At 39.6% G+C, this 24842-nt stretch overlaps 1 protein-coding gene across 3 annotated transcripts in view; it reads left to right on the top strand.

Moving 5' to 3' along the window:
• The first annotated feature begins 5079 nt into the window (after window positions 1-5079).
• The window catches only part of CAPN7 (calpain 7), a 30056-nt gene continuing 10293 nt past the window's right edge, over window positions 5080-24842 (top strand). For 2 of the 3 annotated variants that reach the window (XM_082302919.1, XM_082302918.1), the window contains exons 1-13: window positions 5080-5209; window positions 9201-9309; window positions 10944-11101; window positions 13329-13396; window positions 14487-14687; window positions 15082-15168; window positions 15855-15981; window positions 16316-16401; window positions 18080-18173; window positions 19735-19881; window positions 21536-21642; window positions 23134-23254; window positions 23509-23653. In XM_082302919.1, the coding sequence (XP_082159045.1) occupies window positions 5108-5209; window positions 9201-9309; window positions 10944-11101; window positions 13329-13396; window positions 14487-14687; window positions 15082-15168; window positions 15855-15981; window positions 16316-16401; window positions 18080-18173; window positions 19735-19881; window positions 21536-21642; window positions 23134-23254; window positions 23509-23653 (1552 nt within the window). In that variant the 5' untranslated portion in view covers window positions 5080-5107. Of the gene's footprint in view, window positions 5210-9200; window positions 9310-10943; window positions 11143-13328; window positions 13397-14486; window positions 14688-15081; window positions 15169-15854; window positions 15982-16315; window positions 16402-18079; window positions 18174-19734; window positions 19882-21535; window positions 21643-23133; window positions 23255-23508; window positions 23654-24842 lie in introns of those variants that run through there. The other variant, XM_082302920.1, reaches the window with a different exon arrangement.

Here is a 24842-nt window from a genome sequence, read left to right as displayed (position 1 = left end):
GCGGGTGCCTCCGGCGGATCCCTCTGTTATAAATGGTATTGTGATGTTGGCTTTTCGCATGTTACGTCATTGTTATGAATGGATTGTGATGTTGGTTTTTTTCATGTTCCTTAATGTTAGAAAAGCTTTGCCTGGGTTCTGTAATGTAATGCTGTAGAATGTCTGTAGTTTGGGTGGTCAGTTTGGGAACGATGGGGAGGGTCTTCTCATTCCTGGAAAATCTTATCAAAAGAAAAGAACTCGAAACCAGACGGAATGGAGCCAAGGAAAAAGATAAGACTGTTAAGATGATACTCAGCGACTCCAAAGAATTAATGAATTCTGCATGATGGTGATGAATACGAAATAAGCGATGTACTTTTAAAGTGTCTTTTCCGTTGTTTTTTCCTGAGTCCAATACAGAGCTGGTTTCTCAGGGACCCACCAGGTAAAAGTTCCATTAATGACTTTCTATCTCTTAAAGGGAGTATTTCCTGCTTCGTCGAGGAAATTGTTCCCGCTGCGCCAGAGACACTCCTCTCCTATCGCTGTTGAACTCAGTACCCACCCTGCTGGTCTGTTTTCTCCCCTTATCCTTGTCCGATTCCACTTAATGAGTTCCATTGGGCTCAAGCTACTGCCTTTCCATGGCCATTCCTCTGTCATCAGAGGCCCTCCACAGACGCAGCAGTTGGTTACATTCAACTCCTTACCTATCCTTTCCCCTAATTCCACAAGCAGTTTTTTTTTCTCAATTTTGAGATTTCATTTTCTAAATTTTTGTTTGAGTTTCACATACATGTCTTGAATTGGAGTCGATACAGAGTTAGATTGTTGTGCTGGCTTTGCCTCTTTATTTACTAGTGGTTCTTTTACTAAGCTTGAGACTTTATTCCCAACAATATATGTGAAACAAATCCATCTTTCTCCTTTTGGACATTTACTTCCCAACCTGCTGTGAAAAACGAGGTTCACTCTCCTGTGAGAATTTAAAAAGTTTAATATAAAGACAATAAGAGAGACACAAAATAAAGCAAAGGGGTAACGGCCAGGTGCCTTGGCGCTCTGCCAAGAGCACACCTGATGCTCAGGGATAGTCCTTTTTATACCATTTTTACTGTCTGTTCTTTATGCATATTCAAACTTTTCCAAGAGCTGTTCTGCATGGCCCCTCCTCGGTTCTGCCTTTTTAGAGCATGCGTATTCTTCTGCCTTGTGGTTTTATTTCTTTTGATTCTTGGGCTTGGCTTCACCAGGTGGGAGTTGATAGTAGTGTGGGCCTCTTAATTCCCCAGACAGTCAGGGCTGATTGCAGCTTTGGGCCTCTTCGTCTCTCCGGGCAGAGCGGTGATAGCGGCTCTCGGACTCTCCTGGCCGCCAGTTCTCCAGGCGGAGCAGCCTTTGGGCCCCTTTGTTCCCTGGACAAAGTGTTGATTAGCAGCTTCTCGGGCCTCATCCTCTGTTCGCTTGGAGGTTATCTTACTTGCTCACACTTGCTAATATTCTTGCTAAAAAGAAAGAAAACTACATCCACACGGCAAAAGCATTTCTAACATTATATAATCTCTACCTTAATACTTGCGAGAAGCCAATATTACGAGATATGTTTATAACAGTAGCGATGGAGGAATTCACAGACCAGATCATATCAAAGGTTTGTATCTTTGGGGTTTTTTCCTGGGGGGGGGGGGGAAAGAAGGATTATAAAGCATTAAAAGCTTTGCCTATAGTCAAATGAAAATAGGTATGGCAATAAGCAAAATTTAGGTAAGAAGCATGACCAACATGCAAATGCCTATCCCTACAACATATATTTGAAAACATGAGGAGAAGAAGTTTCAGACAAGCAAGAATCAAAATCAGGAGGCAGAAAGAGGAGCTGGGAGACAGCAAATTACAGCATTATGTGAGACAAAAGGAAAAGAGGGATGAAAGCGTCTTCAGAGCAAGGAAAAATGAGAATGAACTGATTCTGTCTTGTTAGCAATGAAAAACTATGACACAGAAACAGAGACCTGAATTTCTTCATCTGATACTGCCTCTGCAAAAACACATGAGCTGGAGGGAATAATATTAAGATAACATACGGGAGCTATGATCTTCTCGGAGAATATTGACTGCAAAAGGCAGGCAGGAAGGAAAGAAAGCAAGCATTAGATGAGATTAGGAAGGAAGGCACTTAAGGTATGTAAAAGGTGGGAAGTAAGGCATACGCAGAGCAAATATCACCAAAGGTAAGAAAAACTGAGGCAGAGGAGGACCTGGATGTGGAACTGGGATTTGTGAAAGTGGAAAAAGGGGTATAACAATCTCAGTTAGTGGAAGTGATTTTCTGCACAATATCTTGGGAGGCAAGAGTTAACTGTACAAAAATTTAAATGTCTGGGATACATCAACATCAATTGAAAGAAATTATTCTTCCTCATCTAGGAAGAAAATGGGCCAATTTTAATATCTGGCTCCAAAAGTAAAACGCCACTACAAGCAAATGGCAAAAATTGGTATGTATGAAGTCTTAGCTGTAGTCATGACCTCACTAACTTACTGTACTTTTTTTGTACATTTAAACGCCTTTTGTAGAATTTTACAGATTAGTAAGAAACAGAAACACACAAGCCATTTATTATCTGAAGAGGACCAACCACAGTGACTATCAAATAGTGAAAAAATAATTCTTCTAAGTGACATTTTTGAATCCGTTTAGCTAGAAGAGATCTTGCCTTACACTACAGAGTAAGTGGTTTTGGCATGTAGATTTAAGTAAGGAACAGCATTATCTATGGTTCTGCCCAGTTCAGCCTCCTTTTCCTCATGTGTGTCACTCTGAATACTTAGACTTGTATTTGATCCATAAATAGTTTGGTCTGAAGCCATGATACAAAAATTAATTTTAGGCTATACATGTTACGCCACTGTGTCTCAACACCAAATTGAAGCAGACCTTGACTGGAATTCTTTCTTCATTTTCATGGTATCATTAGGTAAATATGGAACAAATACAGCTTTATTCAGTAAAACCTCTTAGTGTAATGTGGATCTTTCCTGTGCTCAGACAAAAACCACAAAATATACTTTGAAAGAAGAAGAAAACTCAAAGTAACTAACCTCGTAAGGAGCACAGCCAAAAAGCAAAGCTATGAAGAATACAAGAACTTCGCCCTACATAGCAGATCAAAAGACCCAAGTTCCTTTCTGCACTAAACCTTACTGTATTTTATATAAATGCAGTCAGTAAAGCACAAAAGGGATAAGGAAGAGAAGAAGATGGAATGGGAACACTTAACTCTGTACTTAAGAAAATTATAGGAAAAATAATACTTTTTAGTATTTCAGGAACTAGTACTCCTGCATTTAGCTGCATCTCTTACTAAATCTATAATCAGAAAACAGGCTGAAAAGACACACTTATAAGAGAGAGCTGCATAATAACTTGCCAGACAGTATTTTTATATCTCATGAAAACAATGCCTTGCAATAAGCTGTATTTTCAGGCAGAAATAAAAGCCTGTAGAATCACAAAACTGTCCAGGTGAGAAGGAACCTTGTCCAACCTTCTGTGGGAAGAAGAGCATAGATGAGACTAGCACCCTGTCTAAACCCTCTTGAAAACCTCCAGCAATGTCCCCAGGGAGGCTGTTCCAATGAGCGGTCGATGCTTCCATAAAGACTTTCTTTCTTATGTCAAGATGAAACCTCTCCCAGTGCAACTTGTTCCCATTGCCCCTTGCCATGTGGCTCCTTGTGAAGGGGCCCCCCTCAAGAATCTCACCCCTCAGATTTCCCCTAACTTCCTCTTATGGTAAAAAAAAAAAACAAAAAACAAAAAAACCAACAAACAAAAACAACCAAAAATCCTGAACATCCTAGCTAAGCAATCTAGGTTACAAAACTGCTAGGCTGATTTTTTTGTTTTAACGAGGATCAGTACAATACACCTGGGTTTTTTGTTTGCTTTCCACTTTACACCTAGATGACAAACAGGTGCACACTTTCCTTAAGGGTAGAAAACACAGCCTCAAGGGGATTGACCATGACCACCTCTATCAAAAAGTGAGAAATGAAAAAAACCCAACCCACTCTGTTTTAAAACACCGCAGAAGCCCCCCTGGGCTGCACCTGCTCCCTTCACCCGTGACTGACAACGATGGGAGAGAAGGGATGGAAGAGAATCCAGGGAAGTGATTCTTCACCTGTACTCGGCACTGGTGAGGCCACACCTTGAGTGCTGTGTCCAGTTCTGGGCCCCTCAGTTCGGGGAGGACATTGAGGTGCTGGAGTGAATCCAGACAGACAAGGGCGATGGAGCTGGCGAAAGGTCTGGAGCACAAGTCCTGTGAGGGGCAGCTGAGGGAGCTGCAGGTGTTTAGCCTAAAAACTGGAGGCTCAGGAGAGAACTTACTGCTCTCTACAACTCCCTGAAAGGAGGGTGTAGCGGGTGGGGGGGGTGGGGGTCTGTCGGTGACAGGACAAGGGGACGTAGTCTTAACGTGTTCCAGGAGAGGCTCCGGTTGGACATTAGGAGGAATTTCTTTAAACGAAGGAATGATTTGACATTGGAATGGGCTGCCCATGGAGGTGGTGGAATCAACGTCCCTGGAGGTGTTTAAGGAAAGACTGGACATGACACTTAATGCCACAGTCTGGTTGACACGGTGGTGTTCGGTCACGAGCTGGATTCGATGATCTCAGAGGTCTCGAGGATCTCCAGTCTAACTGATTCTGTAATTCCGTAGTCCTGTAATCGCCGCCCCGCGCGCGCTCGCCCCTCACAGCGCCGCATGCAGCCGCGCGCCACTCCCGCCGCCCGCTCCACCGCCCCCGCGCGCCCGAGCACGCGCAGTGCGGCCCCGGGCGGGGCGGCCGCTGTCAGGGCGTGCGGGCGTGGGCGTGCGGTGGGCGCGGCCAAGCAAGGCGGATCGGCCGCGGTGAGAGCCCGTGGGCGCGGCCAGATGCGCAGCGGGGAGGGTACGGGGGCGTGGCCAGACATGGGGGGCGCGGCCGACGGGCGCGGTGGGGTCAGGGAGGCGGGGGAAGCGGCTGAGCGGGCGCGGGGCTGCCGGCGGAGGCGGGTACAGGGACAGGGTGGGCTTCGACGGGAGCTGCCGCCGGCACCGGGAGGGTGCCAGTCATGGACGCCACCACGCTGGAGCTGGACGCGGTGAAGTTCGCGCAGCTGGCAGTGCAGCGGGACCAGAGCGGGCGCTACCAGGAAGCGGTCTTCTACTACAAGGTACGGCGCCGACACGCCGGTTCCCTCGGGGTGCCGGTGTCCCCTTTCCCTCCCCGGGCCGCATGGTGCTCTTGAGCTGCCGGAGGGTTCGCGCTTCCTCCTTCGCGCCCGGAGGGCCGGAGAGGGGTGTTCAGCACCCCCGCGGCCCGGCACGGCCCTGCTGGCGGAGAGAGACGCGCTGGGTCAGCGCGGCCGCCCCCGCCCTCCCCCGGCGGGTGTGCCCCGGGGACGAGCTGCTTGGCCCGGGGAAGGTGAGGCGGTGCCCGCCGAGACGAGAGCGGAAGGCCGTGCGTGCGCGTCGAAAGTTTGTCAGTCTCCGGAGGAGCCGCGTCCTTCAGGGCGGGTTGTGAAACGCCTTTTCCCTGCGTCCTATTTTTAGGTGGGAACGAGCGCTGTCCGTGTGCTGATGTTTACCGACAGGCTTAGGGGTAGCACTGCAGGTACTCTGCTTGAAAAACGGGAACGGGTGCTTCTTCCAGCTGCTGGAGACACAGCCCCTTCAGTGCTTCTGGGAAGATTCATCGTAACCTAAATACGTCTCTGCCCCGCTGGTTCTCCACTTTCATTCCTGGCCTCTCCCCAGGCCCTGCCAGGCCAGAAAGACTGACCAGTTTTATGCTGGCAGTGTAAGCGCTGGGCATTTTGGAGAACCACAAGTGGGCATAGTGCTGCTCCTGGGTGTGCAGCTCGGAGCAACGCTGTTGTACAGTCATCAAGTAAATAGAGAAGTCTGTGGTGAAATACAAGATGCTCAGCAGTAAGACAGCTTCAGCTCACAAGCTGTCAGTGACAGGTTTTTAACCTCGTGTGAGTATTCTTTCCGTTAGGAATCAGATTTCATTTTTTCAGTACAGTTTCAGGTTGGCTTAGCTAAGGCTATAATGAGGTTGATTCAGTGTCTTGCTCAATACCTGTAGGCTTACTACTGGTATCTAGTGGTTTTTGTGCAACCATTAGGCATTTTTCACCTATGCAAATTGTCTCATTTTGTTGTTTTATGTGTCTTAAATTTACATTAAAGTTCCATATCCCATTAACTTCTCACCTGCGAGAAGGGATCTCTTTAAAGCCTCTGTTTGTCCTTATCACAGTAATCATTCCACAAATTCCATTATCCTGACAAAGTCATTCTCTTCCATTAACTTGTTAATGGATCTGTAGTTGGCCTTTTATTTCATACGTACAAGGTATCTGTGAAATGTTTAAAAAGCATAGTGTTAGTATCATGCTGACCTATGCGTGTAAGTGTGAAAGAATAGGAAGAAGTCTAGAAGAGTATTTTTTTTTTTTTAACCCAGTTTTTAATTTTGTGTGGGCTAAATTTATATATGTAAACCGTATATATGCAAAAGTTATAGTTACCCATAATAACACTGATAAGCTCTGTGTTCATCAGCAGCACTGTGTGTGCATGGTCTGATAATCATGTGCAGTTCTGCTTTAGTACTGTGTATTTCTGTGTTTATCTGGAAGAAATTGTTCAGTACTATTCAGGATAAAAACATCTTTTTGTGCAAATAGTCGCTCTTGTATGCTTTTGAGCAGTGCAGGGAAAACCTTTTTCACATACTGTATACAGGTGATATTCTTGCTAAGTGAAAAAATGCAGCCCTGGCAGTCTTGGTGCACTTGAAGCTACACGAGACGAGAGTGTAACCTAGATATGTTTGGCTTTCCAGATGTTGCCTGAAGAATCACTGCCATGTTAGATTAAACAAAATGGTTGCAAAATGTCATTTATTATTTCAGGGATATTTTATGCTTTTTTTTTTTTTTTTTTTTTTTTTTTTTTTTTTTTTTTTTTAGCACAGTGCAAGCTCTGGCCTGTCACCAGCTCTCTTATCAATCGCTCTAAGCAGTTCAGAGCCCACTGGTGCAATTACTAAGCATGTGGGGAAAGCTTGGGTGCTGAACTGGCTTCTGCAGGAACTTGACCTTAAGGACGAAATATGGAAAATGGTACAGTTGTTGCCATAGACAACTCCAGAACAGACCTGTGTGAATGGAGATCCTGTGGCTAGCAAGTGCTCTTTGCTTTCTGCTACCGTGTAACTTTGATAGATGCCGAGATGAGTGCTGTATGTGAACTAGCTTAGGGCAGCTTGCTAATTAATGCTGCTCTGCAGTAATGTCAGGATCATATTCGGACACCAATGACTTCAGAAAAACTGCTGAAGGCTGTTGCTAAGTTTGGCTGTTGACCAGCCATTAGCAGCTTGCAGACTGATGATCAGTAGTTAGTAGTGTGGGATGCTACTCATGACAAAGAACAGTAGTGACATTGGAGAGATCATAAATGCTAAGTCTGAGTGTCACATCCATCTGGTCACTGGAAACAGCTGGCACGCTGGCTCCACAGGCACTCGGTCAACTGCTTCAGTCCTTTGCAGGTTTGATTTATAGAAGACTGTTTCTGTTATGTTTACATCTTAAAACCAGGCAAAACAATTGTGCTTGAAATCACAAAAACAACATCAATTATACACTGGTTTTGTAGCACTGGTTTGGAAATCCACATTTGTTCTTTGCATCATATGTTGACCACATACCTTTGTGATACAGCACCTGTTTTGTCGGTCTGTACTTGCAGTATGTCACAGACAAATATACCCATCCCTTGAGCACGTAGCTGTAGTGCACTTTTTTCCCCTGCAAAAAATAGTTGTGTGCTAGACCTTAGTGGTAGTTAATTGCTATATATAAATGGTACTTCTGCTTACCTTTCAGTGGCTGTGGATGTTTTATGTGATGTAATATGGAGATGGATGCTGGCAGGGAGCATGCAGTACTTGGTTCTGTGATGTTTCTCAGAGAAAGTATATCCTGATAACAAATACAGGCTGTATCAGGATCAGTTTTAAGCCTGGACAAACTAAACAGATGAATATGCGACCAAGTTGCTAAGCTTGACAAAAATAATGGCCATAAAACATACAAGGGAACCCTGGCCATGGGTCTGTGCTTGCCCTATGCAGGGCAGCCTCTGAGCACCATCTCTGTGAAGCAGCTCTCTAGTTACTATTCTGCTTTCTGCATTCCCAGCCTGTCTGCAACACGACCACCTCCTCTCCTCTTCTGCTGCTGGGAAGGCGAGCACTGCCACAAAAGTGGGGGGTTTTCCCTTGTCAATAATGAGGACAAAACAAGGTTTCTCTCCTCATTTTTGTGGGGTGACAAATGTTGATTCTCCATATGGTTCTGAGACTCTGTCAGCTCTGGCTATTTATTGCAACCCTGCCAAACCTTACACGTCTTTCATAAATTCAGTGGAGGGGATATACAGCGCATGCAGCTGAAGGCGTTTTTTCTTAATAGATTTGTACAGTATGGAAAAAGCCTTAATGTGGGTAATGTACTGTGCTTCTGAGCCAGAGGCCTGCACTCCCTCCTGGAAGGAGACTTGCATGCAGTATTTTGTATACATGCAAACATTTAAAAAAACAAGTTTGAAAAGGTAGGAAACCTCACATTTGTAGACTTTCCAGATTTGATAGCTTTATCTGAGTAGTAATAACTAAAAAAAATACTTTCTAAACAAAAATTATTGGTGTCTGATTTTGAAAAGCTTTTATATTTGTTTACTTTCATTATTACCAGATTAAATGCAAATGACTGGAATAGCTACTATTTTTTCATAACCTTAAATCCTCGGCTTTAAAACCAAACTAATTTCAGTGCATGCTTGAAAAGTTTTACTTAAAATCTCCTAATTTCATACATTATGATAGGAACAGGCCTAAGATCTGGTCTTACAGAACTGAATGTTTTTATAGTCTTACAGGTTGTCCCAGATGGGAAAAATTAAACGTGATCTAGCTTATAACTTGAAACATTTTCCTTTGAGCAGAATTTCCTTGCAGCCACTGAGTATTTTTGCAGAAAGCAAAGGGCTTGCTCTCATGCAACTCATGGCTGCTGTAGACCCTCTGTTTATGGTAAGTAATTTTCTAGGCAGCAAACATTAACTTTGTCTCGATTCTTCTCCATGCAGGAAGCTGCACAAGCCTTGATTTATGCTGGAATGGCTGGGTCCAACTTGGAAAATATTCAAGAAAAAATAAATGAGTACTTGGAGAGAGTTCAAGCTCTCCATTCAGCAGGTGGGTAAGGAGTTTTCTAATTAAACCACTGCTTAAATTAATTGAGTGGAAAGTTGTTTGCTGCTGTGAAATACACATCAATGGTGTTTGCTCTGTTTTCATTATTCTGATTTTCTTGTCCTTTGTGAGGAACCACAAATACAATGAGCACATCAGTGCTTTGAATTCTGATACATCATAAATTAAGTGGAGACTGACTTTCTAAGGACTTGAGTGTGGGTATTCTTTGCTTTTAAATATTCTGAGGAGCCACATCTGCAGAGCAGACATGAGAAAGTAATTAAATATGCACCAAAAATTGATCAGGAACAAGTCAAAACTGGCATCTAAACCTCAGCTGCATGATGGATTTGAAGCAAGTGGGTTCTGGTATTCATGTAGAATTACTAGCTTTGAGAGGGCAAAGGAGCTCTCATAAAGGTTTCCTTGTTTGATCTAGTTTCCATGTTTCTACTTAGACCAAATTCTCAAATTTTTGCATACCTGCAATTCTCAGAATCATAGAATCACTTGGCCGAAAAGGGACTTCAGCAGGCCTGTAGACCTGTGGCCTGCTCAAGGCAGGGTAGACATTCATGGTTGCTCAGGTTCAGACAAGTCCTAAAAACACGTAAGGATAGAAATTTCTTGATGCCTCTGGGACCCCAGGGTACAATTGTATTTCTAGTGATTATTTTTTAATATATATGTAGTTGTAATCTCCCCTGGTTTCCATTCATAACTGCTGATTTCCATTCCCTTTCTTCACACCATAGTGCAGAGCCTGAGTTCATTTCCTTGACAACCTTGTAACTCATGTTGGGTTCCTATTGGATCCCACCCAGACCATCTTTCCTCCTGGCTGGACAAGCCATGCTCCCTCCGTTTCTTCTGAAAAGGCCAGGTCCTGCACCCTCAGCCTCATTAGGGACCCAAGATTAGATGCAGTATTCCAGACAGAGTCTGCTGAGTAGAGGGTAGCGGTCGCTTGCCCCATCTCCTGCCTGAGCTCCTGCTGACACAGCCCAGGGTGCTGGTAGCCTTCATTGCAGCCATGGGCTTGCTGGCTGTGGCTCATCCAGCTGTCCCCAAGGCCCTTCCCCACCGAGCTGTACCCTGCAGGGTGTGAGTCTGTCCCAGGCACGGGGCATAGCATTTGGCCTGGTTGAATTTCCTGAGGTTCCTGTCAGATCATTAGTTTAGCTTGTCTGTGTCCCTTTGAGGAGCAGCTGTGTGCTTGAGTGAATTGATTTGGTGGGGTCTGCAGTCTGTCTTCTCCTTCAGGTCATTAATAAAGGTATTAAGTGAGATGGACACCTAAAGAACTTGTATATTGTCATAGTGATGTGTTTTCACAAATGATGCAATATTTTACGTAATTAAGCATCCTTGTTCTCAGTGTAGTATGAAAGAGATTTTATTTACATTATTTCACATCTGAAATATCCTGAAAGCTAACCTCTGCTTCAGAGAAGTGTGATGGTGTTTTCTTGTCCGTGCATAGATGTTTTTAGCAAAATTTAGAAGGATTTTGTTTCCAGACAAGAAATAGATATTACCCATCTGATTAGAGCTGCTAGTGTTTTGGTGGCATGTTCAGGATGTTTTTACATGTCTGCTGCTGTAAAAAGCTAAATACTTTATTTTTCATTCAGTTCAGTCACAGAAGACAGACCCTCTGAAGTCAAAACAACAGTTGGACTTGGAGCGCGCTCACTTCCTAGTTACACAGGCTTTTGATGAAGATGATAAAGGCAATGCAGAAGAAGCTATAGAGTTGTACACAGAAGCAGTGGAACTCTGTTTGAAAACAGTATGTTAAGCTACAGGTTAACTTGGTGGAATTATGTGATGGTAAGAAATTCTTCCACTCTCACAAGTGACTGACCCTAAAAGGCTGGCTTGAAAATGGAGTACCTGTATTTGTAAAAACTACCGTTTAATTTTTTTTTCTCACTGTTTGTTTTTTTTTTTTTAGTGTTTCTTCCAGTCTTTATGTTACTACAGAGCATCGTAAATTTATGGGGACTTGTGATTTTAATGTGGTTTTTCTCTGAACTGGATTATACTAAAAATTAGAAATATTCTGGAACCTTTTTCATGTTGATTTTTGCCTTGGAGCAAATGCCACAAACAGAAATTAAAAACTGTTAAAAATGAAGATGACTTGCTAATGTGTCAGCAATACTACTTTCTGACTACATTAAAGGAAGTCATTTAAGGGAAATTTGTGTGTATAACATTTTCTGAAGATGTAACAGTCTACTGATGCCAAAACTATTAAAAATACTACTTGATTACTCAAGTGTTCAACATTAAAGCTATTATGAGTCAATTCAAGTCACACTGAAATTAATAAAGATGAATTGGCCATTACATAAACAATGAAGAATATAATTACAGGTACTGCTTTTCTCCCTGAAGTCCGGTTGCCTTAACTAACTCATTACAAGAAGAGCTCACCATCATAATGTAACTCCACCAAGTTTGTTTTTCTTTTTCTCTTCTTTTCAATGTTATAATGTAAAAATATTTGTGGGTTGTTGAGGGTGTTGTGATACTGTTGCTACATACTAGAGTAATCCTTTCCTCTGCATTATGTTAACAGTTTTTACCTAGGCTAAAACCCCCTGGTGATACAGTGTAACCAGACCAAGAGTTAGTAGAACTGCTCTAGTTTTTCGCTTGAGCTGTTGGAGCAGAATGTTTTCAGTATTACATAGCATTTACTGCAGCAGCATGCTGCTTTTCCTCTGCTGTGTTCTTCCTTCTGTTATGTCAGTGCATGCAAATATTACTGAAGTTAGTCTGAAAATATCTCGTATTAACAGCTGCATTTATTGGGTATTTCATTAGGTACAAGATACTGCTGAAGTTTCTTTTAATCTTGACTAGCATATTCTTTTGCTGACATGATGGTAAGCTTTGTCTCTAGGGATGACCCAAAAGTACCTTCTTCTTCCCAGGATAAAAGGAGAGTGAAGAAACTCTGCTATCTTGAAGCTTTACTTCTGTCTTTCTCCTCAGTATATTCAGGTGGAGAGATGTGTTTCTTCCTTACCCTTGAAGTATTCAGAGAGCAGCCATTACTCCTCTTCTGTGGCTGATTCCTAGATGAGTGTGCTGGTGTTCAGTCTTCACTACTTACCTTCATAAATCTTTAAAAGTCTTTTCCAACCAGGAACTCCAGAGTGTAATTTATTTGCAAATGAAATTAGTTGCTTATAGAGGGTGTTTCTAGTTTTGTTTCTTGGGGTGAAAGTAGCTTGCTTTTTGTATCCTCAGTTAACCTCCCTGATGTGGGATAATCAGTCAAGGCACAAAGCTAGCACCTGAGACCTGCTTGTGGGTGCCACAGGAGAAGCCACGCCTCACGTTGTGCCTCCTGCAGATTGTTTAGCTGCAGAAGCCATGCTTCATCTGTAAGGAAGACAAAAATATGAACTGTCATAAATGACCTCCCAAATGGGAACAGAAGTTAACACTCTTGGTGTCCGCTTTGTTGCCCCGTCATAGATTATTTTATGCCTTTGATTGCAAGTTAAAAACTTGGTTCTTGAAACTCTATCTTGTTTGTTTGTATTTTATGAAAGTAAACATTTTAAATTTTTGTTCCTAAGTTACCATGATCATTATAACACATTTGGGGAAAAGAATTTGAACACATCCAAGCCCAGCAGTATATGCAACATTTGGTTGTGTCTTCTTTCTGCCAATAGTGTTTTCATACAATTAATTGTACTGGCAATTCTTTTTGTGTATGCAGTGTTTTCCATGCTGAAGAATTTTAGACATAACTTCCATTCTATCAACATTTCACTAGAACAGCAAAATGGTATTTGCTTACATAGTATTTTTTTATGCTGAGCTTAAAAAAAGAAACAACAACAAACAAAGCAAAACATTTGCTCATTTCAAAATGAGAATTGGAAGAAATAGCTAGTTACTCTTTGCTCTAATCTAGAAGTATGACAACTGAGCTTATAAAATGTGTTGGTGGTTTTTGGATGTGTAGATTTTCTTTTTATTTTGCACTTTAGGCTACTGAAACTTCAGAAGCAGGCCTCCAGTCCAAACTGAAACAGCTGGCCCGACAAGCACTAGATAGGTGAGTACTGCTAATGTTAGTAAACATAATTGCTGTCAGGTCTAAGTGCACTCTCTGAGCTGGATTCTCAGTCTAATGTGTTTGTGTGGATTCTGTGTAGACTAAGCTCCTGTAGAGTTCACCTTGGAGCTGGTTGCCAGCTGCTTCACTGCTGAGTGTAGCAGCTCTTGTTCCAACCCTCTGGGAATCTTGGGACACGCAGAATTTGGAAAGGACTCTGTGCTTGTTAGAACAAATGCACTACTTCGGAGATATAATCCAGAGTACTGCAATTATTGGCCTCCATAAAGATGCTGAATTCAGGCTAGCATGTAGTCAAGGTGTCAGTGTCTCTTCATAAGGAAGACAGCTTGGAAACTGGGAAACTTACCTTGATGACAGCAATCTAATTACACAGTATATGTGTAGTGAAATCTCTGTCTGAAACAAATTACGTAAGTTCAATGTACCTCTTTTTAAATCAGCTCTATGATGGTGAATCACAGGCTATGTTGGGCAAAGTTTCAGTATAAGCTGCGTTTTAGCCCTTCTCAGTCTGTGTTCAGAAAAAAATCCCAATATTTTGCATGTATGTGACTATGCAGAGGCTTAATGCAGCAGTAACAAAATATGGCTCCTGCATACACGGTGTTCAAGCACTTGAAATGCTGGGTTGTGAGAATGCCCATGGGGTTTTACTACTATTATACCTGCTAGGCAAAATAGATCTGTAAGGTATGAGAGGAAGCAAATCAGTTTTCTCTGTGTTTCAGTGATGTTGTTCTGAGATTCCACATAATGAACACTTACACAAAATCTCCCATTAGCTTAATTTAGAGGCAATAAAAATCTAATGAGTTCTGTCAAAAGTAGCTTGTATGATTTGGAAATGCTGTATTTTAATTGATTCGAGAACAGAAAAGTAAAGAAGTACCAGCATCAGAAATTGATTTTTTTTTTTTTTTTTTAAGAAAATGTGATGTTGGTCAACTTGGGCATTTGCTCAGTCCATTTAACATATGTGGGAACATAAACAAAGAAAATCAATAATTGAACTGTAATTATATTTTTATCACTGTTGTAAAGAAAATGCATTTTTTATTTGCTTTAGAGCAGAAGCACTGAAGGAATCCATGTCAAAGTCATCTCAGAAAGAAAAGTCAACTACAGCTAAACCAAATCAGCCAGTCAGAACATTCTTTCCATTGGGACCTGATTTTTCTCTAAATGATAAACCACAGACAATCAGAGCAGTACAAGCTAGTGAATCTCAAGGTCAGAGATACACTGCAGAGGAGATCGAAGTACTCAGGTAAGTTGGAGATTTTCCAAAATTAGTTCATGAAAGATCTGGCTCGGAGAAACCAAAGTGCAAAGTTGTTTTTACAATTATACAACTGCTACTTCACTTGAAATTGAGGGAGTGTAATATTTTATAAGCCTCTGCCTTCTGTTGCATGCAGTTCCTTTTACTTTGATTTTTATTATAGGTGTAATAAGCTAAATAATCCATAAAATCATTAGCCTAAATTGTGGCTTTTGAAAACTATCAAATATATAATGTTCAAGAGGTAGTTATCTTGTTTTCAGAAGCAGTGTCTTGTTTTTAAAAATTCATTTTGTTATTACCTTCTGCAAGTTAGTCTTTGGAAGATGATTGATAGGTTTGTAACTCTTTTTTTGTTTGTCTTTCCTATGACTTGCAGGAAGACTTCAAAGATTAACGGCATTGAATATGTACCTTTCATGAGTGTTGATCTGAGGGAACGTTTTGCCTTCCCTATGCCTTTTTCGTAAGTATGCTTCAATTACGGAACTTCTTTTTTTTAGTTTTGTTTCTTTTTCAAAACTTTCCCATATTTGGTATTTCTGCATTTTTTTTTCCCAGAGTTTAAAATTGTTTACATAGGCTTTTAAGCATAATTTAGGTGGAGATATTTAAATACTACCACTTCCTTTTTCCACTCTGAACTTAAAATGTTGTTGTAAGCTGATCCTGCTCTGTAGTGCTTTTGCAGTTGTGTCTTCAAGCCTACAAGGACAATATTATATTTGGCTTTTTGGATTATTGGGCTGGACTTTAGTCTGTTTTCTGATGCTGCTCCATGCTAATGAGTTTAGCTCTGTTGCTTGTAAAATGCAGGTGATAGCTGTTTCCTCTGCAAAGGGCTATTCCAAGGAAGAGTGGTATGTAGCAGCTAGACCTTCATTCATAAGCAATAATAATAAGCTAAGATTATACAGCCATAATAGACAAAGACATTGGGGTTGGTTGAATTTTTTTTTAACATTTTTGCCTTTTTCCCCCCCTAAAAATCACAAACTTAGAAACAGTGTTCTTTGAACTTGTTTTAAAGCTTTGTAATTGTTCTATGCATGGTTTGTACCATCTATCAAATATATATGACTGGACATACCATGGAAAGCTTTTCTAAACTGCTATTGATTTATTTCTACTTTTTTTCTCTCTTAAATCTAGTGATAAGTGTGGGAAGCTACCATTATCCCCCAAACAGAAAGCAATGTTTGCCAAGTGGGTGCGACCAGATGACATAACAAATAACCCTACGATGATCTATACTGTATCAAGTTTCAGCATAAAGCAGGTAAATTGTTCCTAAGGAGAAATGTATGCTGTTAGTGGTTTATCATGGGGGACTTTCTTGTTCAAAAAGGAATCCTGTCAGATGTGAGAGGGCTTTCCTTGGCTCTCATGAGATTAAATAAATAGAAAAAATGTTGCTCTGTAGGGGCCTCATGTTGAGCAAGCATACATTTTCTGCCTCTTTAATAGTAGCTTTGCTTCTTTTGGTTTAAATTGTCCCATTTGAAGGGAATTACCGACTGACTGTTTTCCTGCCCTTCACACACTGCATTCATCTCTCAGTATCTGAGTTATTAGTAAATGTCCTCACTGGTTTTGTTTTCTTTTCTTTATAGACAATAGTGTCAGATTGTTCTTTCGTGGCATCACTAGCTATCAGTGCAGCATATGAAAGAAGATACAACAAAAAATTGATCACAAGGTAAGTAGCTGTTGCTTTGTAAGATCTTTTCAGACTTATTACTGCCAAGCTTTCACAGTATGTTCTGTGACAGCTGTACACAGTAAAAAACAGCATTTGTTTCACCTTCGTCTCCCTGGGACTCCTGTGGTATCAGCACTTCTAAGCTGGAAGCCAACTTTATATTGAAACAAGGGGTTTTAAATCTAACAGCAAAAAGCTGTTAGACAAACCTTCCTAATAACAATTTTAAGTCAAAATTTGGAACAGATTGGGAATTTATTCACCATAGACATATTCAAAGAAAAAACAATTTTCAGTCATTTATACACACTCCAATATCCAAGATTTTTTATAGATGCTCTCAAAAGCTTGCCCAATTTATTGCATCATGGTATAGGTGGTTTGTTTCTTTTTTTGCTGCCAGAACATCTCATCTGTCTTTGTTTAATGGATAACCCAAGTTTTATCCAGCTAGACAGGGCTTTATTAAATTCGCTGTCCTGGTTAGATAATTGATGAATTTTCTGGGGTGTACAAGCCTATGAAGTTGCTCCTTTACTGTACCTGCAGTGTATTAATCAGGTTTTCTGGAGTGTATGGGCCTTTGACTCCTTAACTTGCTCAAGATAGCTTTCTTTTTCTATGATATCTTATTCATCTCTAGTTATATGATAACCATTAAACAATTCTTTATTGAATTTTGTTCTTCAACTGTTGGTTAAGTTCTCTAAGGGGTACGGGTTCATGAAGTTGCTTTCTGCAGGTGCAATGAGGTAATTTCTCAGGGTTTTCTACTGATACTCAGCCAACACAGATCTAAATCAAAACCAGCTAAAATCACGGTCAAACATTCCTTAACTAATTAAACATAGTTCATTGCAAAATTTTTTAAAAATCACAAAACTCCTGGCTAACTAAGATATAACTCACTGTCAATATACATATGTATACAGACACTGGAGTCTAACTTCAGATGTGCTTTGAGGAGTAATAAATAGTTTGGAAGGATTCTTTATTTTTTGGGGATTTTTAAAATATAAATTTTATTTATAATGCTCTGTAGTTTCATTTTCCTACTTTGTTAGCTGCTGTGCAACAGGTGATCCATTTTACAACTTGCTGTGGAATTAATGTTAGCAACACTATCTCAACTCCACTCAACTGGCATCCCATGATAAATGTACCTTAGGTTTTCTGGACTTTTCTGGGAGGCTCTTGCCAGACCAGTGTGTGACTGTTCTTGGATTGTTTTGTTTTAACCTATTCTTGTGAGAAGTGAGTTTGTAGTCTTTTCAACAGCAGCGAGTTCTGCACTGCCTTCTCCTTCAAAAGTTTGACTTGTCATTCAGGCAAATACTGTATTTATATTATAGATGTGTAAGTACTGTTTGCTTAATAGTAACATGAATTTGTTTGCCTTGCTTCTGTTTGAGAAACAATTAGGTTACTTACATTCTTTTTGCTACTATATTAAGTAGAAAGCTGCAGCAAGAGCAGGACCTGAAAAATAAAACCTATTTAAGCATCATTATTTTTACTAAATGTGAGTTGCTCTTCATTAAAAATTCCATATTTGTCTTCAGTGTAAATTCTGAAACAGACTGTGTTAATCCATCTTTTATTGTTGTAAGTGTATAGCCAAGTAATTTATGTCATAATTTCCTCCTTTTCCTTTTTTTTTTTTTACTGTTAACAGTATAATCTACCCTCAGAATAAGAAAGGAGAACCAGAATATAATCCATGTGGTAAATACATGGTGAAGCTTCATATCAATGGTGTTCCTAGAAAGGTAAATGTTTTTGGGGAACCTTAGTACTGTTATTGCGTAAGTCATGTATTTTAAGGCTTGATCTGCTTCACTATGAAGTGCTTGCATAGCAAAAACTTTAGGCAGGTTTTTTTGGAAAGTAGTTTTTAATGGTCAAACCTTTTTGAGATTAATTTTTGGTTTTGAAGTATGCAACCATATACTACTTCTGTCTGTACTTCTGTAGATGTTCATAAAAATAGCCTTACATCAAATTCATGTTAAAAATGCCTTATATTACTTAGCAGAATTGTGAAAACCAAACAGGAACAAAACAGTGTATGCCCTGTTTATGAATTAGATGTACAGTATTCCACTCCATCTTAGAGAGAATTAAAGAATGCAGAGGGGGGTGTCAGGAAGAATATAGATACTGAATGACTGTAGAGGAATCACTCAACTGATAACTCAAGCAAGGCCTTGCTTGACTACAGATTTTTAGTAAGAAGAGGAAATACCTGAAGATAAAACTTTGCAAACTCACAAACTACTTTATTTTCTTTTCAGTGCAATAAGTAAGAACATAAAAAATTTATTTCTTCTCATAATACGTAACTGTAGCACAGATCGTAGTGACTGATGAATGTTTATGAGAGTTCAGAAGTTCATGGTGTGGAGAAGTAGGGGGAAACTCCTCAAAGGCTCTTAATTTTTCAGATATAACCTCTGGGTCAGGAAGTCCTTGAGCTACAAAATTCCAGAGTCTGAATGTTTCAGGAAAGTATCATTTTTGTGTCTGCCTTGCTCTTAAAAATCTTCCCAAAATATCTCCTAATGGCTGCCTTTTGTTAGGATGAATGGCCATTTGCTCTCCTATGAAAAGGTCCATTCATTCCTGCACAGATAGGATTTGACCAGAGAATGTGCTGTGTTGGTAGCCTGTATTTGTAATGGACTAGTGCCCACAGGGAACTGAAACATCTATTCAGGGAAACTGTTTCAGACCACTGCAGATATGCAGTAAGAAACTGTAATGATGATGAATATATACTACCTAATTTAAAGAAGAAATGTTAATACTGTCACAGCTGCTGTTTTGAGTTGTTTTTCCTTTTCAGAGAGAAGAAGCTTAAATGTGGAACAAGAGGCTGTGAAAGTGATACGACACAATTTGTTTCCTTAAAGATAAATAAATATTTATTTCTCTGCTGGCTACCAAGCATCATCCATGTTCTGATTCCCAATTAGATGAGGAATATTGTTAGGCTTTCTTTACTTTTTATGCTTATAATTGCACTGAACTTTTCTGCAAGTGCCTTTTGTAAAGTACTACACACTGTATAAGATTGTACTGTCCCCATCAGTCAAGGCAGCCACTTACATGTCACCCAGTTAGACCAGTGCAAGTAAGAGCTGGCAACAGAATTTCTTGTTCACTTGGGCAGGCCACTGCAGGATTGATAGAGGTGTCCATATGTGAGAATAATGGTCAGGTCTGGCTGTGTCTGAGAAGCTTTGTATTAATGAGGGTCTTGGTTTATTTTCTAATTACTTTCAAAATACTTTATTAGCTTTATGATGATTTTTCATTCATTTCACACAGGTAATCATAGATGACCAGTTACCTGTTGATCATAGTGGGGAACTTCTCTGCTCATATTCCAATAATAAAAATGAATTATGGGTGTCACTAATAGAAAAGGCTTACATGAAGGTCATGGGAGGATATGATTTTCCTGGATCAAATTCTGTAAGTATGAGGTTATTTCTAAGAGGAAAAAGTTTCACATAGATAATAATGGGTAAAATAATTTCCTTCTAGTGAAATCAAAGTGAACAGCTTGGGGAGACAGGTATTTAGTTTGACATTTTCTTAAATTTTTTTCTGTTTCTTTCTTTCACAGATATTCTTAGCTGTACTTAATTAAATTATTTCATTGAAATAGAATGAGCAAGACATCTTGATGGTCAGAGTTAATCTTAGTTCTCAGACTTCAGTATTGATGCTTGTGGAGGGGAGGTGTTTATATACAGTCTAGATGGAAGTGTTGGGTGAAATCATACATTCTCTTTGCCCATATCAATACTGCTGGTTTTGGTTTCTAACCCTTTCAATAAATAGGGCAGTTCTCCCTCATTAGGTAATGGAGTCAGCTAGGAAAGGAACAGTCTAGTCATTTAGAAGGTCTATATAGAGGGAACAAGTACTTTGATCTGTGCAAGTTTGTTTATCAGATTGTTCCACTCATCTCCGTAAATGCGCATTGGGTTTCTATAATGTGGTTACTGAAGAAATAGTCATCATACTGCAGCTAAACTGACATGCACGTTATTCTTTAAAGAAGGACACTTTGCTGAAATGAGTAGCCCACATAATTTCTTACTTAGGAAGCCTTTCTGACTTTAACTTAATACTATTAAACTTGTCAGTTTTGGTTTTTTTTTTTATTTCATGGTGCTAATTGGTGTCTTGACAATCACATTCTTGGTGGGTATACTTGGTAATCATCACCTCTCAAATTATTATGGAGACAAATGTGGCTTTGTGTAAGGGGTAAATGTCGCACACATTTTTATGTGTGTCAGTGTCAAGCTGCTTTGTTTTGAAGGACAGAAGCTGGTGAGAATAACTGTGTCTTATTCCCATTGTCATCCTCTAACTTGCTTTCTGGAAAACCAGCTTGACTGGTGACATTTAATCTCTACCCTTCCTGTTCCCTCCACTTTCCACTGTATTCCAGCTTCGTTCTGTAATCAGGGTTACTTACAATCAGGCTGTCTTGTACTTGTAATTTCTCAAGTTCCCACCCAGCAGTGCTGGTTATTGACACTTCAAGCATTTACAGTCTCTGCTTTTGCTTTGAGGAGTACAAAGCACAAGAATAGGAAATAAGCAATATTTCAAGGAGTGGGGAGATTAAAGCATCTTTTTATGGAAATACATGTCAGTGTCAGCTTTACCAAAAAGAAAAAAAGCCCAAACCCTGAGCTTTAGAAATAAAACATAAATTATTTAAAATGCATATATAGTAGCATGGTTCCAAATAGTGCTTCTGACGTGTGCTTTAAAAGTCTGTAAATCTGTGAAATAAATAGAACGCATCACACAGTTGAGCATGACTGATGATCCTGATATGCTTCCATTGCTCTGGAATTCCAGTTTATTTCATCAGTTCATTTTCCAGCTTTTTTCTTTTTTTTTTTTAAGCTACTTGGAAATCTTGTCCTTATCTAATCAAAGGAGTTTTTGTTTGTTAGTCTTAATCTTGACCCTTTTATGCATAGAGCTGTATTGTAATTTATGTGTGCTTGATCCCTTTCAAGGGGTTATAAGTTGTGTACAGACATCGTATGTTTATATATGGATTATCTGTTCTGATTTCTTTTGAATACTTGCATTTCAGAATATTGATCTCCATGCACTGACTGGTTGGATACCTGAAAGAATTGCTATGCACTCTGACAATCAAGCCTTCAATAAAGATAGCACTTTCAGAATGCTTTATCAGAGGTAAACACTTGTTCTTTCCTAAGTAATTAAAATGCTTGCTGTGTAGTAGCTGTGTTACCACTCTAAAAGCAGTACAGTCACCACAGATACTTCGGTACTGCTACAAATTGTGCTTTATAAAACCTCCATGTGCTTTCTGGAAGAAGAAAAATTGACATATTGATGGCTTCGATAGAACAGAAGATTAAAATACTGGGGAATTTTGTGTGAGGAAATTCCTTATGTATAAATTAAAAAAAATAATAACCCTTTCCTTGATAAAGAAAATAGAATACAGAGCCAGAGGAGAGCAGTTTGGAACCAATATACCAGTTAAGTGTTTAAAAAGAAGAAGGATATGTGTTCTGTGTTTCCACACAGTTCCCCAGAACTATATTATATCTGCTGTCCTTAGCAAGCAGACATAATTCAGTATTTCTAATCATATCACAAGATTATGCCCCATCAGTAAATCTCCTGGAGGAGCACCAAAAGTCTATCAAAACTGCAATACTGGTCTTCAGACCTACCATAACAGCTGGATTTGATGGCCTTAAAGGTTCAAAATAAATGATTCTGTTATTTTGCTTATGATGAAAGATATAGCTGTAATTTATAAATGCCAGGTATACCAAGTACTTGGATTTCTTCCAAAATGGTTTTGTGCAGCCAGTGTCTTACGTATTTCAATACAGTAGAAGGGGATTATTCTGTTGACTGAAACATCTGCATCCATGCTAAAAGAGCATGACACTTTCTCTACAGTGTTTTTTCAGTTGGTTAGGAGCTCTCAGAGCTGTCAACAATTTTTCAGATATTCTGGTGTTGTAATTCAAAGATGTCACTGAAGTTCGGATGGGATCTAGCCATTGCAGCATCACTGTTGTTCACCTGTGCTAGACTGAAAATGTGTTGATCCATAGTCCAGTGATCCTGTAATCTGTCTAGGGACACTGGGTATGTACTTGGATTTTTAGCGTGGGCTGGAAACATGTTAGTGTGTTTTCACAACAGCAGTTGTTGCAAAATTAACAACTGCTATTCAGAACACTAAACTTGAATATAAACATCTGCAAAGGTATAGAAGCATGAATTTCTCATTCTTCAGAATCCTAGGGGTGTGACAGACTTGATAATTTGCTATATACAGTCATTGACTAAGTGTTGATGAAACCACATTTGTGCTCAGCTGAAGATCTGTGAAGAGTATTTTAAAAGCGACACAGGCTGAGCTTCAGGTTGATAAATGCTGAATGTTGTTTATGAAATTATATTAAAATAGTAATTTTTCATTTAAAGCATGTACTTAATTTGGAAAGAAAAATAATTCCACTTTCTCAAGTTTTTTTCAGGAGTGATTTCTGCTGGCAAAAAACCCCCGTATCCCAGTTTTTGTAAAGCAGGATCATGTTAATGGACAGTGTACAAACATGCTGTTGCAGTGTCTGGCAAATGTTAGATTGCAACTTGCAAGATTTTAATTAAGCTATTTTTTTACCTCTTTTTGAACAGATTTCACAAGGGAGATGTCCTTATCACAACAGCAACAGGGGTGATGTCTGAAGAGGAAGGAGAAAAATGGGGTTTAGTTCCAACCCATGCATATGCAGTCTTGGATATAAGAGAATATAAGGTATCAAGTGAAACTGAAGGTGTTTTGAAACTCCTGTTTGAAACCTATGTGTGTTTCTAGGTTTACCCCAGATGGGTAGCTACTGATTTTTTTGCTCTAATGGCTAATATAGTTTATTTTGTCTTGGACCCAACTGGGAAATTTCAGAAAACTTAAATGATTCTGTGTTTTCTTGATCCATATAAAAACCACCTTCAATTTGTAAAAATTACATTGACAAGATGAATTGACAGTTTTACTTTGTGGTTTTCTAGGGACTTCGGTTTCTTCAGCTAAAAAATCCCTGGAGCCACTTACGTTGGAAGGGACGATACAGTGAAAATGACACAAGAAACTGGACCCCAGATTTACAGAAATACTTGAACTTTGATCCCAGAACAGCTCAGAAAATAGACAATGGTAATAAGGTTTAAGAAGTCACTATCTTTTTGAGTCGTATAGATCTTTGTGGTGTATCCCTGCAGGAAGGTGGAAAGGAATGCTTAAGCACAAGGAGAGTAAAACAAATACTAGAAACTAAATAGTCCAAAAATTTAGGAAGTACCTGTGTATTTAAATGTGTCATTTCAGGTTTGTCTGGGGTTATAAGTAATCTGGACTATTAAATATATCTCAAATTCATTGACAAGAAAGTACCTCCTTGGTAAAGTATGCTGTCTCAGTATGTGGGAGTTCAGTGCAAAGAGAATGTTCTGATAACAAGCTGTGTAATGCTGCTTTTTAATACGTGAATGGACTTTTTGTGGGTATTTTTTTCCTCTCCAGCATTTTCAAATACGTATCAACATGCTTACTGTAATCAGTATTTAAATCAGTCTTTCTGCTGCAGAAGCTGCATTTTACTTTCAGAAAGACATTTCTGCTTCTTACTGTCCTAGTTGCTGTCTGCAGATCTCTGAGAGAGCCCTTTTGTTCAGTGACACTGTTTTTACAACACTATGCCTCCAAGTCCATTAGATTATAGCATTTTTTGATAAGCCTTGTGCAAATGCCTGATGAAAACTTTTGATTCAAACATAAAAATAGCAGCCCTGGATTTGTGACAGTTATGAGAGAGTAGCTTGTTATTTATTTACTGTTTCATTTTGTAAGTAATTTGTAGCATCTAGTTGTTAAAATTTTATATAAAATTGCATTACTAATTTTAATGGAGTTATTCTTTCTAACTGGATTTACGCTTTGGTTTTCTTGTTTTAGTGTAGTTGTTATGAGTGCTTTTTAGTGCTGCAAGATCTGCAACTGCCTATGTCAGAGACACAATTTATAAGGCTGCTACCATTTTAAAAGTTAATTCCACTAGGCATCTGTTGGCTTGTAGGCACTGTTGTTGGCTGGAGTTGCAATTAAGGGAGCTACGGAAAATTGGAATAAATGCATGAGAATGTTGTAAAGATGAAGCAAATTTAGGGTGCAAAGGCAAGTAACATAGGTGTTGGATGAAGTATCTTAGAAATACATTCAGACACACATGTTGATTGAATACTCAATTGTGCTGGATGACTACTGAAGTAGGTTGTTGAATTGCAGGAACCTGTTTGACTGTGTGTTTTATTTTTTTGTTTTTAGAAACCTAGGAAAGGGGAAATCA

Source organism: Coloeus monedula (genome assembly GCF_965178545.1).
Source record: "Coloeus monedula genome assembly, chromosome: 1".
NCBI classification, from domain to species: Eukaryota; Metazoa; Chordata; class Aves; order Passeriformes; family Corvidae; genus Coloeus; species Coloeus monedula.
Note: the sequence above shows the minus strand (reverse complement) of the source record. Positions and strands in the feature narration are given on the sequence as shown.